Source organism: Portunus trituberculatus, chromosome 4 (genome assembly GCF_017591435.1).
Source record: "Portunus trituberculatus isolate SZX2019 chromosome 4, ASM1759143v1, whole genome shotgun sequence".
Classification (NCBI taxonomy): domain Eukaryota; kingdom Metazoa; phylum Arthropoda; class Malacostraca; order Decapoda; family Portunidae; genus Portunus; species Portunus trituberculatus.
The window spans coordinates 7,258,033-7,278,125 of NC_059258.1; the positions used below are offsets into that span (position 1 = coordinate 7,258,033).

The following is a 20,093-nucleotide window of genomic DNA, read 5'->3' on the forward strand; positions in this document are numbered from 1 at the left end:
ACAAGATGAGCCTGCCCACTGATGTCAGTGGATTCGTCAACATGAGTGCAAATGACTAGCTTGCTTTCTAGCTTATTTATTACAACTTGATCCTTAATATCTACACTTATTTCACTTACCCTGCGAGAGACTGTTTGCTGTGACAAAGGAACTGCTTTTAGTTGGTTAGCTTTATCCAGCATTATTTCAGCCATCAATCCTGCAGCTGGCAAAATAAGTTCTTCAGCAATATTGAATGGCTCTTTGGTTTTAGCAATTAATAAAGATACAGCTAAAGATGCTTTAAGAGCCTTGCCTGAAGTTGTGGTGGTTTTCTGAAGTACTTTTTGGGAGAACTGAAAATCAGAGAGCTTTCTATTGAAAAACTCTTCTGGTTTACCAACATGACACTGATGTTTTGTTTTCAGGTGACGCTGGAAGTGAGCTGGCTTCATACTACTCTTGGCCAGCACAAAGCTTCCGGAGGATCAGGATTCGTAGCAGTAAATCCCAAAAACACATAATCTTCCTTGTACTGCCTGTATTGAGGAAGATTTGTCTGTTTGAGTTGCTTCATCTGCGTCACTGCTGCGGCTGCTGCAGCTGCCACGTTTAGCCATCTATCCATTACTGCTGTTAACGACCAGCTTCGTCTGTAAGCTTGTATGTTGTAAAAAAAAAAAAAAAAAAAAAAAAAAAAAAACGCGCACAATGTGGTGCCTAAGACAAGACTGAGTCACAGTGAGGGGTTACTCAGCAATTTCTGTTGTGTGTGTGTGTGTGTGTGTGTGTGTGTGTGTGTGTGTGTGTGTGTGTGTGTGTGTGTGTGTGTGTGTTCACGTACCTTTATGATCTATGTTGCGTACCCCCAGGGGTACGCGGACCCCAGTTCGGACAACACTGCTCTAACTCACAGTATTCTGCCTCTTTCTCACCGCCAAAAAGTTGCAACTCTTTCTATCTTTTATCGCTATTTTCATGCTAACTACTCTACTTATCTTGCTAACAGCATGCCTCCCTTCTTCCTGCGGCCTCGTTGCACAAGGTTTTCTTCTTCCTTTGATCGCTATTCTGTCTAGCTCTCTAATACAAGAGTTAACTAGTATTCTCAATCATTCATACCTTTCTCTGGTAAACTCTGGAACTCCCTTCCTACTTCTATATTTCCTTCTTCCTACGAATTGACTTCTTTTTCCAAGACATTTGTCTCAAACTTTCGGCTAATTCTTTACTCTTCTTTTAGGGAGATTGTATTGAAGTGGGTCTTTTTTTATGATATGTTGCCCTTGGCAAGTTTCCCTCTTGCATAAGAAAAAAATAATTAAAGAAAGAAAACAAAGCGTAGATACAAGAAATATGGCATATAGGGTACTAGGATTAGTCTTGAATAGTGACAGAAGTAGAAATCCTGAAATAATAAAAGTTAAATTTAGCATTGATCACATCTCATTTAGATTATGCTGTGCAGTTTTGGCCCCCATATTACAGAAAGGATATGGATCTATTAAAATTAATACAAAGGAGAATGACTAAGAGGATACAACGAATGATGGACATTCCTTGCCAAACGAAATTCAAGCTGTTAAATGTACATTCATTAGAGATATAGTTTAAGAGAAACCCTGAAGGAATTCTTTAATGACAAGAGCCCATAAGAAGAGGACGTAAGCAATATTATTATAAAACATCAGGATAAAACAAGAAATAGGGTTTAAGCTTAAAAACAAATACCTTTAATAAAGATATAGGAAGGAATTCATTCTCAAATAGAAGAGTACATAAATGGAATGAACTCAGTAAAGAGGTAGTCATTGGTCATTATGTAGCTTCCAAAAATCAGGATGGAAATAATGAATAGAACTAGGTAGGTGGAAATGCCACGTATAGGTCTGATGGCTCTTACAGCTTCCTTTTTCTTCATATATATATATATATATATATATATATATATATATATATATATATATATATATATATATATATATATATATATATATATATATATATATATATATATATATATATATATATATATATATATATATATATATATATATATATATATATATATATATATATATATATAATTATATATAATTTTAATTCAATCCCTCGTTATGAGGATCATTAATTACATTAATCACGGTCTAATGATATGAGATAACACTGCAGCATGCCATATCCAACTAGTACAAAAAATACAAAATTTTGCAGCCAAATTTGCACTTGGTGGCAATAATTTGACCATGCAACTCCATATATACGTGAATTAAAGTGGCTTAAGATATGTGATATGTAGAAGTACGAGTTGGGCATTAATGTGAATAAGTTATTGAACAAAAGATTATCGGGCTGGTTGCTCACGCTCCCTAAAGTGAGTGAGACCCACGGAGTCAACACAAGACTTCAACACCAACTACTTGTTCCCAAAACTAAAACTTTTATAGGATTCACATCTGTACTAGTTGCTGGACCCAAGATGTGGAACAGTCTACCTATTGTTACCACCTGCCTGCAACATACTGCACTACCATCACCTTCTCCACTTGCTACCTCGTTTGCCACCTCTCCACCTCCCCTTCCACGTCACCGTGTCATGAACCTTCCACGCCACAGTCTCATGAAGCCCCGCTACTGTCCCAAAGTTGGATTCACGCGGCCTCATTCGACTCAAGCGGAAGTGTTAAGCAAGCTCCCTGCTTTCTGGAAGTCAATCGAGGTCAAGGCCTCAACCAGTGAACACAACGCCTCTTGGACTATCGTGGGATCCACCTCACTCAGCACTTCACTACTGCAACACCGCATAAGTATCACTTCCCCTCGTCCCGTGTTTTTCCACATTGGCTCCATATAGGATTAGTATTATTGTTAGGTATTAAGTTAGGTTCTTTATATTTATTTATGTGTTATATGTATATGTGTATGTCATTTTCCTGTGTTTCATGTTATATATCTATGTGTATGTCAGTTTCATGGTTATTGGGTTATTAAATAGCTTTTTAAAGTGCCCCTTTGCATTTCCTCACCAGTTGAACCTGCAGTGTTTTTTTTTATTGTTATTGTTCACCGGCTCCCCGATGCCAATCTTACCCGTTTAACCGGTGAACGTAACAATTGGCGACCGTGACAGGACTATTATAACCCTTGTTCAGTGTTCCATTTTTCCAGTGACATTTTTTTCTGTGATTACATTATTTTCTTGTGTTTCTGTGGTGTTGTGACTTTGATGTGTTTTTTTTCTGTGACTTACTCTGCGTGTGGTTTAAATTTACCTTTGTGCGATCAAGTGGCTCCTTCTGGGTTAAAAGTGCTTCGTGACTTTCATTGGTATCGCATAGCAGTGGTAGAGCAGGAAACCAGGTAGAAAGGCGTGTTCACCGATAGCACTTATCTCTATTTTTGCACATAGGCAGGTGTGTAATAAGTGTTATCCAAGTGTTGGGATCATCATATGTTCATGCGAACCCTCAATCCCCTCACTTCGCGGATCATTTTTCTCGCTAGTTAGAATTGGCCATTTTAACTAGTCTCTCAGACTAATCCGCCTCCTTATCAATAACAAGTCTCAGTACAATTCGCTCCTCACTCTCAAGTCTCGTAACTAGAGTAATCCGGATCCTCTTAATGCCGTAACTCTCTAGTTTACCCCTCATTAGTGATTGTACTCATAAGTGTTTACTTAAGTATAATCTAGGTAATTTCAAGGTTGCCTTTATTATCACTCTGCCAAGTTCCTCACTTAAGTAATTCGCTTATCATTTTTTTTTGTTGTTTGTTTAACATCTATTTAATATGGCTTCCGCTCAGTTTAACGTTGAAGATTTTGTGCTGACCCTTCTCTGGAACAACTTAAAGGTGCTAATATAAAAAGGACCAATGGAAGACCATCGCTAAACATTTTGATGTTCCCATCACGTCTCAGATGACTAAAGAGGTCGTTAAGAATGTAGTTGTTGAACATCTAGTGCAAGAAGGTCAGTTGCTAGGAAATCCCATAGAAGAGTTAACTCCCATGTCAGTAGCCTCTACGAGGACTATAATACACAGTCCCCAGGAAGAACAGGATAAGAGTAGGATAAGTCAGTGGAAAATTGAGAAGCTTAGACTAAAATACCGGATGCATGAAAAACAAATGCAACTACAGGCAGAAAAAGAAACGAAAGAAATGCAACTAGAGGCAGAAAAAGAAGCGAAAGCAATGCAACTACAGGCAAAAAGAGAAGATAAAGAGAGAGAATTTCAGTTACAACTTAAAAGGCAGGAGAAAGAGTTAGAAATTCAGGAGTTAACCCTACGAAATGACGCTAAGTTTAGAGGGGAAGAAATAGATATAAAGAAAAAGTTAGCAAGCTTTAATCCCGCTATAGCTGCTCCGCTAGTTCCCCCTTTTGATGAATCTGATGTTGACGGGTCATTTCGCGCTTTTGAGAGCATTGCTAATAGGAATAAATGGCCCAAGGATCAGTGGGTGTCTCTCCTTGTCCCTAAGCTAGTAGGAAAAGCTTACAGGGTATACAACGGCCTTAGTGATGAGGTAGAATATGAAGAGATCAAAGGTAACATTCTAGACGCCTACTCTATCACTTCTGACGGATACAGACAACAGTTCCGAAAGTATGTGAAACCAGAGTCTCACACCTATGTTGAATTTGCTAGTGAGAAACTAAGACAATTTAAGAAATGGTTAGCCGCCCTTAACATTACCACCTTTTCGGAGTTGCTCAATCTAATGGTCCTGGAAGAATGGAAGAACAAGTTACCCTTTAATATTCTGAGGCATGTGGAAGAACGGGAGAGAGTGATCTTATGTCTGCCGCTAAAGTGGCTGATGCGTTTGCTTTGTTGATGGGATCCCTGGGTAGTAGAGGTCGTGGTTCACTATCTAATGTTAGGTCCTCCTTTGGGGAAGGTTTTGGGGCGCGGGTGGTAAGCCGACCGGATTCTCGCCAAATGCATATAATTCCCCTGGTGTACATACTGTAAGAAACCAGGTCACACGATCCAGAAATGTAGACACCCAAATTGCAAGGCCTCTCAACGTCAACTTTCTTTTGTGGCCCTAAACCTAACACATTTGAGAACAAGAAACCAGTGGCCCTAGCTAACCCTGTCAACTCTCCTCTAGAACTTTATGACTCGTACACGTATCAAGGTAAAGTGTCCCTGACTGATGGTAAAAACAAGGCAATAAATATCAAGGTTCTGCGTGATACAGGTGCTGCCCAATCCATCTTAAGGGGAAGATGTCATCCCTAATATCAAACAGGCTTTCACTGGGGAGAAGGTGATCCTTACCGGTCTCGAATCACAGCTCTCCTATCCCTTGGCTAAAATTAGCTAAAATTAGATTGCCCTTTCATTTCAAGAGAGGTTGAGATAGCCATTAAACCAGGTGAACTGCCAGTACCGGGGGTACATCTTGCGGGTAACTTGGCTGTTCCAAACTTAATTGTTCTTGATTCTCCCTTAACAGAAAGTCCCACTAAGACCCTGGACGAAACATCCCCACACTTCTTCCCAGTGTGTGCAGTTACCAGGTCTCAGTCCAAGTCCCCTGCCCTTTCACCACCTCCTCCACCAATGATTGCCTCTACTGACAACTTGTACAATAACATCATTTCAAAGGAGAATTTGATTAATGCTCAGGAACAGGATCTCACTTTGGCTAAGATCAGACATGTTGCCAGTGAGACAAAGGATATGTCTAAATTGCCTTGTTTTTATTATCAGGAAGGAGTCCTGATGCGTGCCTACAGACCTCCTGAACTGAAACAACTAGACACCTGGTCAGAAACACATCAAGTTGTCATCCCTTGTCTGTAAGACCAGCCATTATAGAACTAGCTCATGATGGATTGTCAGGTCATCTAGGCATCCAAAAAACCTACAAGAAGGCTCTTCAACATTTTTTTGGCCAGGAATGAAAAAGGATGTGTCACACTATGTAAAAACATGTCATATATGTCAAATTGTGGGTAAGCCTAACGAACGCCTTGTGCCAGCTCCTCTGACGCCTATTCCAGTTCAGACGGAGCCCTTCGAAAAGATCGTTCTAGACTGCGTAGGGCCCTTACCCAAAACCAAACGAGGGAATCAGTATTTGTTAACCCTCATGGATCCCACTACCAGGTACCCTGAAGCATTCCCTCTTAAGAACATCACATCAAAGACCATTGTAAAACATCTAATACATTTTTTCACCTCGGTAGGAATTCCAAAACAAATTCAGTCTGACAAGGGTAGCAATTTCACTAGCAATTTTTTCCAACAGATAGTGAATGAGCTAAACATCGACCATGTAACCTCCTCGGCTTACCACCCCAATCCCAAGGCTGTCTGGAGCGGTTTCACCAAACATTAAAATCCATGATGAAGAAGTATTGCTTGGAGCATCAAGGAGACTGGGATGAAAGTATCTCTTTCCTTCTCTTCGCTTTAAGAGAATCTCCTCAAGATTCTTTAGGTTACTCCCTTTTGAATTACTCTATGGTAGACAGATCAGGGGGCCTCTCAAAATATTAAAGGATCAATGGTTTACTCAAAATACTCCTTCAAGCCCCAGTGTGTCTGACTACATCAGTAACCTTAAGAATAAAATCAGTGAAGTCAGATCTTTTGCTAAATCAAACTTCCTCAAATCTCAAACTAAAATGCAACAAAATTCTCTTCCCAAATCTGTCATGAGAAGTTTCAAACCAGGAGACAAGGTTTTACTTTTCTCCCCACTCCAGGCAATGCTCTTCACAGTAAGTTCATGGGACTTTAAGTTGTGGCTCAAAAACTAAGTCCATTAAACTATGTGGTCCACACTCCTGACCGTCGTAAGGATTCCCAACTAGTTCATATCAATCTAATGAAACTTTACCACTCCAGAGAACCAGAGGACGACTTGTCTCGCACTGTACCTGTATGTCTGGTAGGGAAGGAGTCTGATCCTGTGCCCCCTCGAGAAAGAGTCCAACATCGAATTCCTCTTCTCGTCACCTAAAGGACGCCCCTCAAACAGCCAAATCATGTCCAACCTTGATGAGGTTTTTCTTTCCTTAACACATTCACAACAGTCTGATCTTTTCAGACTTTTCAGACTTTTCAGAAATCACTACTATCCAACATGATATAACATTACTATCTAATGACATCAAGGCTATAAGACAACCAGCCTATCGCATTTCACCCATTAAAAGAGACTTGATGAAAAAAGAGGTAGACTATTTGCTCTGTCATCACCTTGCAGAACCTAGTACTCGTATATCCCCCTGGGCTTCTCCCTGCCTGTTAACATCTAAGCCAGATGGCAGTAGTCGATTTTGCACCGACTACAGGAAATTAAATAAAGTGACGGTGCCAGACTCCTACCCATTGCCCTCGATAGAGGACCTTGTAGATAGCATAGGAGTAGCCAAATTTGTAACCACCATAGATTTACTTAAAGGTTACTACCAGATTCCCCTCTCGGACGAGGCCCGAATAATATCCGCCTTCATCACCCCCTTCGGGCTATACCAATACACAGTGATGCCCTTCGGCTTGTCTAATGCTCCCGCCACCTTCCAGAGGGCTATAAATTACATCACCCAGGACTTGGAGGGAACATCTGCCTATCTGGACGACCTGGTTGTGATTTCGGACGACTGGGTGACACATTTGACCCGTCTCCGGAGGCTGAAGGGTCGGTTGCAGGAAGCCGGTCTTACAATCAACCTGGCCAAGTCCACCTTCGGGAGGTCTACGGTGGTCTACCTGGGACATGTGGTGGGGAACGGCAAGGTTCGCCCCAAGAGAGCCAACGTAGAGGCCATCCTTGGCTTCCCTGTCCCTACCAACAGGAAAGCTCTCATGAGGTTCTTGGGGATGGCTGGTTTCTACACATAATTCTGTAGGAACTTCTCCACCCTGGCCGCCCCACTGACGGACCTTATCAGCACTTCCGTCCTTCCGTCCCCTTCCACTTCCACTTCCACTGAGTGCTACCTTCATCCTGGTCCTCAAACTACGAAGGTCTTCACAACCCTCTGGCCTTCCTTCACGCCATGAAAAACCAAAACCAACGAATTCTTAGGTGGGCCTTGTTAACTCAACCCTTCAACTTGGAAGTCCACCATATCAAGGGGGTGGACAACATCATCGCCGTCGCCTTATCAAGATCTCCCGTCTCACCTCTTTCATGACTCCATTACGGAGGTCTTAGGGGGGAGGAAATGTTACTGCCCGCCCGTAACATACTCCACTACCATCACCTCCTCCGCTTGCTACCTCGTTCGCCACCTCTCCACCTCCCCTTCCACGTCACCGTCTCATGAACCTTCCACGCCACCGTCTCATGAACCATCCACGTCACTGTCTCATGAAGCCCCGCTACTGTCCCGAAGTTGGATTCACGCGGCCCCATTTGACTCAAGCGGAAGTGTTAAGCAAGCTCCCTGCTTTCTGGAAGTCAGTCGAGGTCAAGGCCTCAACCAGTGAACACAACGCCTCTTGGACTACCGTGGGATCTACCTCACCCAGCACTTTACCACTGCAACACCACATAAGTATCACTTCCCCTCGTCCCGTGTTTTTCCACATTGCCTCTATATAGGATTATTATTATTGTTAGGTATTAAGTTGGGTTCTTTATATTTATTTATGTGTTATATGTATATGTGTATGTCATTTTCCTGTGTTTCATGTTATATATCTATGTGTATGTCAGTTTCATGGTTATTGGGTTATTAAATAGCTTTTTAAGTGCCCCCTTTGCATTTCCTCACCAGTTGAACCTGCAGTGTTTTTTTTTTTTATTGTTATTGTTCAACGGCTCCCCAATGCCAATCTTACACGTTTAACCGGTGAACGTAACACTATTAATGTTAAAATACTGAATGTATGTCTACCTTCGAAAGAAAACTGAAAAATTACCCTTTTAATTTTTAATATTCATAGCTTTACTAGATGTGACTACAGACATGAATGTGACATTTTACGATAAGGCTTCTTTATACGACTGTTATTCATTTTAAGACAATATGTATGCAAAACTCTATTATCCATTTATTGTACTATATACCGATACGGCAATAATATGTTCTAATTTTAATGTAAATGTTTTTACACTGCATATTTCAATTTATATTTTATTTCTTAAATTACTTGTATACTTTTACCTTTTAAATTTATGCCGTAATACAGAAAATCGAGTGTTACATATAATTTTGCTTCTAGACTTAGCTCTTACATACGATACACATGTAATAGCCACTGTAAGATGGATAAATTCCTGAATTCTAAATTTCAGAATTTCTCTCTCTCTCTCTCTCTCTCTCTCTCTCTCTCTCTCTCTCTCTCTCTTTCTTTCTCGCTTTGATCTCTCTCTCTCTTTCTCTCTCTCTTGCAGCTGAAATTGCAAGTCGCTAGAAGTATCGACTGAACCCCTCTAGTCGGAAAGCTCACAAATAGCGACTGGAAAGTATCGACTAGTTGGCACCTTGGCGGGAAGTGAATGTAAACAAACAGCTACCCGCCAAGATGTCTTTCTCCAGTGATGATGTTGAAGCAGTGGTTGCTCTTCTTTTGGCGTCCCGGAAGAATCAACAGAAAAGAAAATGCCTGTGGATACGTCCCTGGCTAAGTAGAAGGAAAGAAAGGAGTGTCTACTACACACTAATTTTAAGACTATGCAAAATTGTGATCAAATTAAATCCTAACAAGTCTTCATTCAATCCTCACCTCCAACATCACCCTGCACTGAAGGAAACAATTCTTGGAGAGTGGCAGCTATTTCATCAAACAACTATTTGCGCAAGCATTTTTTACTGTACAATTCATTTCCGGGGTCCCAAATGTGTTAGTTTTCTCTCGCCAACTTGACCATCTTCGTGTCTAAATCGACACCATATTTTCAAAGCTAACTCCGTGACGTCACAACATAAATAAAGTCGCAAAGCAGCTGAACATGACCAACGTGTTGGTCTTGTTTTGCGACTGGTGGCTCCAGTCAATAGGGACCAAAATTCAGTTGGAAACTCTACCGACTTGCAATTTCAATCACAAACTGGCACGTGTAAACCCGTCTTTACGCTCTCTCTCTCTCTCTCTCTCTCTCTCTCTCTCTCTCTCTCTCACACACACAATCATCGATATCAAGTCTAGATGAGGTAAAGTTTTTGTTAATTAAAAGAAGTATTGATGTATTATGTGTGAGTGAGACATGGCTATATGCCAACACTAAATGCATATGTTGACATTCATGTCAACATATATATATATATATATATATATATATATATATATATATATATATATATATATATATATATATATATATATATATATATATATATATATATATATATATATATATATATATATATATACTTTTTAATTACATTTAAGACAAGTGTTTCTTAATTTACCGTGTTACATATCATATTACCGGTATCTATTCATATCTAGTGTCTTTCATTTGTAATTTGTGTAAGAATAACTCTAGTGAATAATAAGCAATCTGAATCTCTCTCTCTCTCTCTCTTTCTTTCTCATATATATAATCATGCTCTCATGCTCACTCTCTCACGCTCTCTTTTTCTCGCAAATGTCCCGTCCGGCCTGGAGAGAGGAGGAACGGCTTCCTGGTGATTTAAGCCCTACCTATCCTTGACTGAGGTCCACCACTAGGGCCACTTAGCTTAGTGCGAAGATCCGCTTCCCACCTCCTTTTGGCCCACCTACCTGTATGCTGTCAGGTGTAGGTCTTTGTTCTAGCGGGAGGGGGTTCCTCTTGTAGTGGAGCTATGCAGAGTACTTCCCCTCAGCTGCAAGACGGCAACGGTAGCCAAAGCAGTGAACTTGGGCCAGGGCAGCATAGTGGTCAGAGCTTTCTACAGTCCCTAGCTGATAGCATTTCACAGTCCCCTCATTTCCGTCTGTAATGACCGGGTCTAACGTTTCCCCCCTTACGTGGGTGAAGAAGCTGATATAGTCAGCTTCCTGTACATGCAGGAGGCTTTCATAGGCATCCATCTCCAGGTGGTGGTTCAGGTCACCCACAATGAGGATACGTGTCTCATCAATAGGGTATCCAGGTGTTACGTGAGGAATTCCATGGGATCAGGACCTTGGCAGGGGAGGACCGGTAGAGGGTACACAACAGTAGACCTGTACCATCCAACAGCATTACTCGGAAGAACAGTGCTTCCATCCCTGCAGGCATTTCTACCTGTAAGGGCCGAACTTGTATGCTCTCTCTGAAGTACACGGCAACTCCTCCACCAGCTCGTCCAGGCCTGTCCCTCCTGACCCATTGGTTGTAACCTCTGGTCCTTCCAGAGGTGAATTCAACCTCATCGTTGAGCAAATTCTCTGTGGCAAAAGAAACTTGGCTATAAGTCTATAGGAGAAAGCTATACGTCAGGTCACCTATATTGGAACGGAGACCATGGACATTAGCTGAGAGAATCGTCAGCTTACTCCTCAGGCTCCATTTTGACTCCTCCATCGTGAGGACAGTTTCAGTTGAGCTGTGGTCTACTGGGGATCCTAAGTAGTGGATGGGAGGGCGTCCACAGCCAGCCAGCTGTGATGCGCCTGTGTCTGGAGGTAAGGCAAGCCTGTCAGAGGAGGTACGAAGTATGGGGCAGGTTGTCTTATCTCAGCGAAAACACGCATGAAGAGACTTTCCTGCTGGGTGACTCAAGTTTCTAGAGAGGTCATCCAACAACTTCAGGCGTGGCTTAGCCTGGGCTTTGTAGTTCCTAAAGGCCCTCCTCGTGGCCTGGAGCTCCGTCTGCAGCTGTACGAAGCGTAATGTCAGCTGCTTTTTACCCGTGGTAAGAAGGATGTGTTGCACGTGGCAATCTTCAGACTCTGGCTCGTTTGAGTCACCTCACCCTGTGTCCCGACTCCCGGAGGTGTCGGAGTCGGGTCCGTGTGGACGTCCCGCTCGTACGTAACGGACCATACGATACCACGTGCCTGCCTCAGTTAGTCTTCCCCAACAAAACACTGATTACAGGCTGAGTTGAGGCATGCACTTTTACTGCAAGCTGTTGTCAGTTTGTTTCTGGTTGTATAACTGCAGACATAACAGTAACTAGCAGCTTGTCCAGCCTAATCTTACTATGCAAGGTCGTTCTTACAGCTTGAAACATTAAGGTAGGGTGGAGTGGGGATTTTAACTAGGAAGCGTAAATGAGTGAAGGGCGTGATTTCCTTGGGAATTCCGTGCAGGGCAGTGGAGGAAGGAGTGACTGTTGCCATTCATTCACTCACTCACTAGACAAATTCCACAACCACTGGCACAGTACATAGTATCATTTCACTTCATTATCTACTTCATTTCACTGCATGCAGGTATATCCAAGTGGCTCTGTGATAAGAGCGAAGAAGAGAGGAGAATCACCTAGAAAAATAATCGATTTTGAGAGCAAGGCTTGGTATCACCAGTCGGCGTTAGGCTTAATGGCAGGGCGGGTGTGCGAGGCGATTCACGGGCTGCTAGGGTCAGCGCAGCGGTGATTCACAATTCGTCACACTTTTCCTTATTTTCCACCACTAATTAACATTCAAAGCACTACAATTTTTCAAGAACACTTTTCACAACACTTCCTCACCACCTTAGAAACACAAGCACTACTACACTCGCCCTTGAGACACTGATAATGCCCTTAAAAGGATTTGGATTTTCTTGTTAGGCGCCGCAACATCTAGGTCATTTGGCGCCGCTAAAATAATTTATTTGAGACAAAATAGTAAATAGACCTTAGTGATATAATAGTAACCGCTATCTCTACCGCGACACCGGTAGAGGTAGCGGTGTCGTAAATCAATAAAACTAGGGCACTCGACCAGGAGGTGCCGCATGATGACCGGCACCAGGCAGTCATCACAGTAGGGTTGAGGGTCCCTGGTCAACAAATATCTTTGTGTAAGATACGTGTGACCTATTCTTAGCCGCGCTAAGACAATCTGTATATGGCTGTCACGGATATGGGTGTATGTCCAGTCAAGGAGGATGGAAGTGGTGATCTCTCCCATTTTCGAGATGGCAATCCCCATTTGCCACCTCCTCTGCCATCTTGCAACAATCGCCAGACGAATGGACTGGAATACATCTCTAAACGGGACAGGGGCAGTGGGTAGAGTGCGACTTGCTGCCTCTTTAGCAAGGCCATCTGCGTGTTCATTCCAGGGAACACCAACGTAACCAGGGACCCAGCAGAACCCAACACGATATCCTCGTTTCGTAAGTAGATAAAGCCACTCCAAAGCTGATAAAACCAAAGGGTTAAGGGAAATAATAGAGGAGAGCACTACGAGAATCACTAAAAATTGTAAAAGTAGAACCCGGGAGAGTGAAAATGATCTGTAAAGCAAGAACTATGGCAGACAGCTCCGCAGTAAAGACAGATGCCACTGCAGGAAGGCTGCCAATCCGGTAGAAGGAGGGAAAAAACAAACTAAACCCGACACCTGCGACGGATTTGGAACCATCAGTAAAAAAAAGGGATGGCATCAGGATGGGTAGAATAGTGTTCTAAAAACCGTGTGTGGGACAGAGCTGGCGGGAAATCCTTCTTGCCATCCATGGCAGGAGGGCATAACGAGACAACAGGAAGCTGCCAATAACCAACTCAAGGGAGTCGGAAAGAGTAAACAGGAGTGGGAGCGATAGACAAATCCATCATGAGGGAGGCGACTCGAAAGCCAAAAGGTTTAGGGAGACTAGGTCGAGTGATATAAACATGCGAACGCGAGTCCCGCAATATTGACACACAAGGGACTGAATCAGGAAGACGGTGGATGCGAAACCAACATCGGAGCAGTGAAGACTGGCGCTGGAGGTCCAGAGGCCAGAAGCCAGCATCCACCAGGAGGTTAGGAATTGGAGATGTCCGAAATAAATAGAAATGTTAGTTATAAAAGTAAGGAAGTGATGCGTAGCTTATATAATTCCTATGTTAGGCCTCATTTAGAGTATTGCATACAGGCCTGGTCACCCCATTATAGGCAGGATATGAACATGTTAGAAGCAGTTCAGAGAAGAGCAACTAGGATGATACCCGCATTAAAGCGCCTGGAGTATACAGATAGATTAAAGGAATTAAACATGTTTTCACTTGAGAGGAGATGTATAAGAGAGGATATGATAGAGTTATTTAAAATGTTCTCAGATACAAACTATATAGATGTGAGATCTTTCTTTACCTTAGAGGAGGGAAGTAGGACTAGAAATCATGGCAGGAAGATTAGAAAGCAAGGCTGTAGGTTATATATAAGAAAATATTTCTTTAGTCATAGGGTGGTAGACTTCTGGAATGCATTGTCAGTGAGGGTTGTAAATAGCACTAGTTTGACAATGTTTAAAAACAGATTAGATAAGCACTTAAATTTATTAGATTTATAATTATGTATAGCGCTGCATGATAGTTTTTAAAAAAATTTACTATAGTTAAACAAGACATGATCCCCATGTATGGGTATCACAGATTGTAGAGGAATTCGCTGCAGGACTTAGCCCTGTTAATGGGCCAAATATTTTGAATTAGTATATAAAGTATTGTGTAGTACTTGTAACTGTATCTTTAAGTACTGATTCAGGCTAACCTAAATGGGCCCTGGTGGCCCCTTGTTATCCTATTATTTATGTTATGTTATGTTATGAAATGCACCCGTAGCTAGGCGAACCCCGGCATGATGCACTGAGTCCAGCACACGTAGCCGTGCCTCTAATGCCCTTAAAATACGGAGCAGCCACGAGCACGGCCTTCATTTCCTGCTCTCTCTCTCTCTCTCTCTCTCTCTCTCTCTCTCTCTCTCTCTCTCTCTCTCTCGTGTGCGAGCGTAGGCATGTTCTTTCATCATTATCAAAGTCTCCTGAAATCTCTGCTGTCATGTTTTTATTATACGTTCCTTTCTTTCTTCTTTCCTTTTTTTCTTTGTCATAAACATTTAGTCATTTATTTCCAGTTTATCGTTCATATTTTGCTTATTTCCTCCTCCTTCCCTTACTACCAGTACTGCTTTTTAAACATCTCATTACCCATACATACACATGCTCTCTCTCTCTCTCTCTCTCTCTCTCTCTCTCTCTCTCTTTCTCTCTCCTTTCACGTGTAGCCCCTGTTCACCTCGCAGTGAGTAGGTACGGAATGTAAATCGAGGAGTTGTGACCTTGTTGTCCCGGTGTGTGGTGTGTGCCTGGTCTCAGGCCTATCCGAAGATCGGAAATAATGAGCTCTGAGCTCGTTCCGTAGGGTAACGTCTGGCTGTCTCGTCAGAGACTGCAGCAGATCAAACAGTGAATTACACACACACACACACACACACACACACACACACACACACACACACACACACACACACACACATCGGTATTTTAGTGTTTAACTGTTTCACATCCAGCGGAGGAGGCAATAGACACCTACCAAAACGATAATTAGTCACAGTAAAGTCTAATAACAATGGTTCAAGGGGTGCTGTGAACTTTTTTATTAATGCAAACTGTAATCTCATTGAACATTTCCTTCGTGTCTCACAAAACAAGGGGGACAAAAGGGGGCAGTCACAGCCTAAAGTCAACTAACTCTCTTCCTTCACACAAAACTACATGCACCTCGCAAACACATACATTCTTCACTAAAGATTTAGAATAAAAAAAAAAAAATTATATACCAGCCAAGGAGTCCCCTTTCCTTTTCACATCTTAGATACCAGCACCTCAGTGGGCCTTTTTTAATTCATTTTTTTTGTTTTGTTTCCCTTGGCCGACTGTCCCTCTTACATAAAAAAAGAAAAGTTCGATTCCATGATCATGTCAGTTTGTAGCCCTGTTTACCTAACAGTGATTAGGTACCAGCAAAGTAAATCTTTGAAGAAATACACATGTGCCCCTAATTGCCTCTGGTTCGACATTTTTGGCTGTAAGTGCCATGTGGCAGTCAAAGTATAATAGAGCTGATAATGTGTTGATTTTCAGCCGAGAATGATGTCACTTCAAATAAGCCATAAATTATTACTACACACACACACACACACACACACACACACACACACACACACACACACACACACACACGCATACGCCAACACACACACACACACACACACACACACACACACACACACACACACACACACACACGTAACAAAGGAAAAACGTATTTCATAATCCTTACAATACGTCCATATATATATATATATATATATATATATATATATATATATATATATATATATATATATATATATATATATATATATATATATAAGCCTACCTTGTGTGGCTCTGTTACATGGGCACCATCGTAGATATAGAGGTGGTCGTTACAATCCAGTTGCAGCCTTTCAAACCTTAGCATGAACCTTTGGAGCACGGAGGCCGTCTGGAAGGTGACTTCACACTTCAGGTTCCTTTCACCCCTCGACGCCAGCACCGCACCTTCTATCATGCGGTTGTGTTGCTTCATAAACGAGTCCTGGCACAACTCTGATACTGTGTCTGTAGGGGAAAGAGAAGATATTACTTAGTGGATGTATATAAATTATATTGCATTATTTTTTCTTCTACTTTTACTATACTACTCGTACAATTAAAATAGTCTTTAATTATTATAATCTTTCTTTAATTAAAGTCATGTCTCTTTCAACTCAACACAACCTTCCCGATAACTCTCTCCCTCTTCCACACTGAATATCCTCGGTTTGTCACTTATAATCTGAACTGGAAATTTCACATCTCATCTCTAACTAATGTTACGGCCCGCCCGTAACATACTCCACTACCCTCACCTCCTCCGCTTGGTACCTCGTTCGCCACCTCTCCACCTCCCGTCCACGTCACCGTCTCATGAAGTCCCGCTACTGTCCCGAAGTTGGATTCACGCGGCCCCATTCGACTCAAGCGGAAGTGATAAGCGAGCTCCCTGATTTTTGGAACTCAGTCGAGGTCAAGGCCTCAACCAGTAAACACACCGCCTCTTGGACTACCGTGGGATCCACATCACCCAGCACTTCACCACTGCGACACCTCATAAGTATCACTTCCCCTCGTCCCGTTTTTTCCACATTGCCTCCATATAGGATTAGAATTATTGTTAGGTATTGTTAAGTTGGGTTCTTTATTGTTATATTTATTTGTTTTATATCTATATGTGTATTTTAGTTTCATGTGTGTTTTGTTATTGGGTTATTAAATAGCTTTTTAAGTGGCCTCCCTTTCCATATCCTCACCAGTTAAACCTGCAGTGTGTTTTATTTTTTATTATTACTGTTCACCGGCTCCCCGATGCCAATCTTACCCATACAACCGGTAAACGTAACAACTGGCGACCGTGACAGGACCCATTTTTCCAGTGACTTTTTTTTTCTGATTACGATTTTTTTGTTTTTGTTTGTGTGTTTCTGTGGTGTTGTGACTTTGATATATATATTTTTTTTTTTCTGTGACTTACTCTGCGCGTGGTTTGGATTTACCTTTGTGCGATCAAGTGGCTCCCTTTGAGTTAAAAATGCTTCGTGACTTTCATTGGTAACACATAGCAGTGGTAGAGCAGGAAACCAGGTAGAAAGGCATGTTCACCGATAGCACTTCTCTATTTTTTGCACATAGGCAGGTGTGTAATAAGTGTTATCCAAGTGTTGGGATCATCATATGTTCATGCGAACCCTCAATCCCCTCACTTCGCAGATCATTTTTTTCGCTAGTTATAATTGGCCATTTTAACTAGTCACTCAGACTAATCCGCCTCCTTATCAATAACAAGTCCCAGTACAATTCACTCCTCATCCTCTCAAGTCTCGTAACTAGAGTAATCCGGATCCCTTTTAATGCCGTAATTCTCTAGTTTACCCCCCATTAGTGATTGTACTCATAAGTGTTTACTTAAGTATAATCTACGTAATTTTCAAGGTTGCCTTTATTATCCCTCTGCCAAGTTCCTCACTTAAGTAATTCACTTATCATTTTTTTGTTGTTTGCTTAACATCTATTTCTGTATCACCTATATAATATGGCTTCCGCTCAGTTTAACGTTGAAGATTTTTGTGCTGACCCTTCTCTGGAACAACTTAAAGATGCTAACATAAAAAAAGACCAATGTAAAGCATTCGCTAAACATTTTGATGTTCCCATCACGTCTCAGATGACTAAAGAGGTCGTTAAGAATGTAGTTTTTGAACAATTAGTGCAAGAAGGTCAGTTGCTAAGAAATGCCATAGAAGAGTTAACTCCCATGTCAGCAGCCTCTACGAGGACTATAATACACAGTCCCCAGGAAGAAGAGGATAAGAATAGGATGAGTCAGTGGGAAATTGAGAAGCTTAGACTAGAATACCGGATGCAAGAAAAACAAATGCAACTACAGGCAGAAAAAGAAGAGAAAAAGATGCAACTACAGGCAGAAAGAGAAGAAAAACAAATGCAACTACAGGCAGAGAGAGAAGATAGAGAGAGAGAACAAGAAAGACAAATGCAACTACAGGAAAAACAAATGCAACTGCAGGCAGAAAAAGAAGAGAGAGAATTTCAGTTACAACTTAAAAGGCAGGAGAAAGAGTTAGAAATTCAGGAGTTAACCCTACGAAATGACGCTAAGTTTAGAGGGGAAGAAATAGATCTAAAGAAAAAATTGGCAAGCTTTAATCCTGACATAAAAACATAAAAAAAGACCAATGTAAAGCATTCGCTAAACATTTTGATGTTCCCATCACGTCTCAGATGACTAAAGAGGTCGTTAAGAATGTAGTTTTTGAACATCTAGTGCAAGAAGGTCAGTTGCTAAGAAATGCCATAGAAGAGTTAACTCCCATGTCAGCAGCCTCTACGAGGACTATAATACACAGTCCCCAGGAAGAAGAGGATAAGAATAGGATGAGTCAGTGGGAAATTGAGAAGCTTAGACTAGAATACCGGATGCAAGAAAAACAAATGCAACTACAGGCAGAAAAAGAAGAGAAAAAGATGCAACTACAGGCAGAAAGAGAAGAAAAACAAATGCAACTACAGGCAGAGAGAGAAGATAGAGAGAGAGAACAAGAAAGACAAATGCAACTACAGGAAAAACAAATGCAACTGCAGGCAGAAAAAGAAGAGAGAGAATTTCAGTTACAACTTAAAAGGCAGGAGAAAGAGTTAGAAATTCAGGAGTTAACCCTACGAAATGACGCTAAGTTTAGAGGGGAAGAAATAGATCTAAAGAAAAAATTGGCAAGCTTTAATCCTGCTACAGCTGCTCCTCTAGTTCCTCCTTTTGATGAATCTGATGTTGACGGGTCATTTCGCGCCTTTGAGAGCATTGCTAATAGGAATAAATGGCCCAAGGATCAGTGGAAGTCTCTCCTTGTCCCCCAGCTAGCAGGAAAAGCTTACAGGGTATACAACGGCCTTAGTGATGAGGTAGAGTATGAAGAGATCAAAGGTAACATTCTAGACGCCTACTCTATCACTTCTGACGGATACAGACAACAGTTACGAAAGTATGTGAAACCAGAGTCTCACACCTATGTTGAATTTGCTAGTGAGAAACTAAGACAATTTAAGAAATGGTTAGCCGCCCTTAACATTACCACCTTTTTGGAGTTGCTCAATCTAATGGTCCTGGAAGAATAGAAGAACATTCTGAAACATGTGGAAGAACGGGGAGAGAGTGAGCTTATGTCTGCCGCTAAAATGGTTGATGCCTTTGCTTTGTTGATGGGATCCCTGGGTAGTAGAGGTCGTGGTTCACTATCTAATGTTAGGTCCTCCTTTGGGGAAGGTTTTGAGGGCGCGGGTGGTAAGCCGACCGGATTCTTGCCAAATGCGTATAATTCCCACTGGTGTACATACTGTCCGAAACCAGGTCACACGATCCAAAAATTTAGACACCCAAATTGCAAGGCCTCTCAACGTCCTTACAGGTCTCGAATCACAGCTCTCTTATCCCTTGGCTAACATTTCAGGAGAGGTTGAGGTAGCCATTAAACTTGGTCAACTGCCAGTACCGGGGGTACATCTTGTACTGGATAACGATCTTGCGGGTAACTTGGCTGTTCCAAACTTAATTGTTCTTGAGTCCCCCTTAAAAAAAAAGTCGCACTAAGACCCTGGACGAAACATCCCCTCACTTCTTCCCAGTGTGTACAGTCACCAGGTCTCAGTA

General features: G+C 41.8%; 1 protein-coding gene across 2 annotated transcripts in view; it reads right to left on the reverse strand.

The window, feature by feature from the left end:
* The window catches only part of LOC123512659, a 78,562-nt gene that overhangs the window by 41,213 nt on the left and 17,256 nt on the right, over positions 1 to 20,093 (reverse strand). For both annotated transcript variants that reach the window (XM_045269138.1, XM_045269145.1), the window contains exon 2: positions 16,230 to 16,453. In XM_045269138.1, the coding sequence (XP_045125073.1) occupies positions 16,230 to 16,453 (224 nt within the window). The remainder of the gene's footprint in view (positions 1 to 16,229; positions 16,454 to 20,093) is intronic.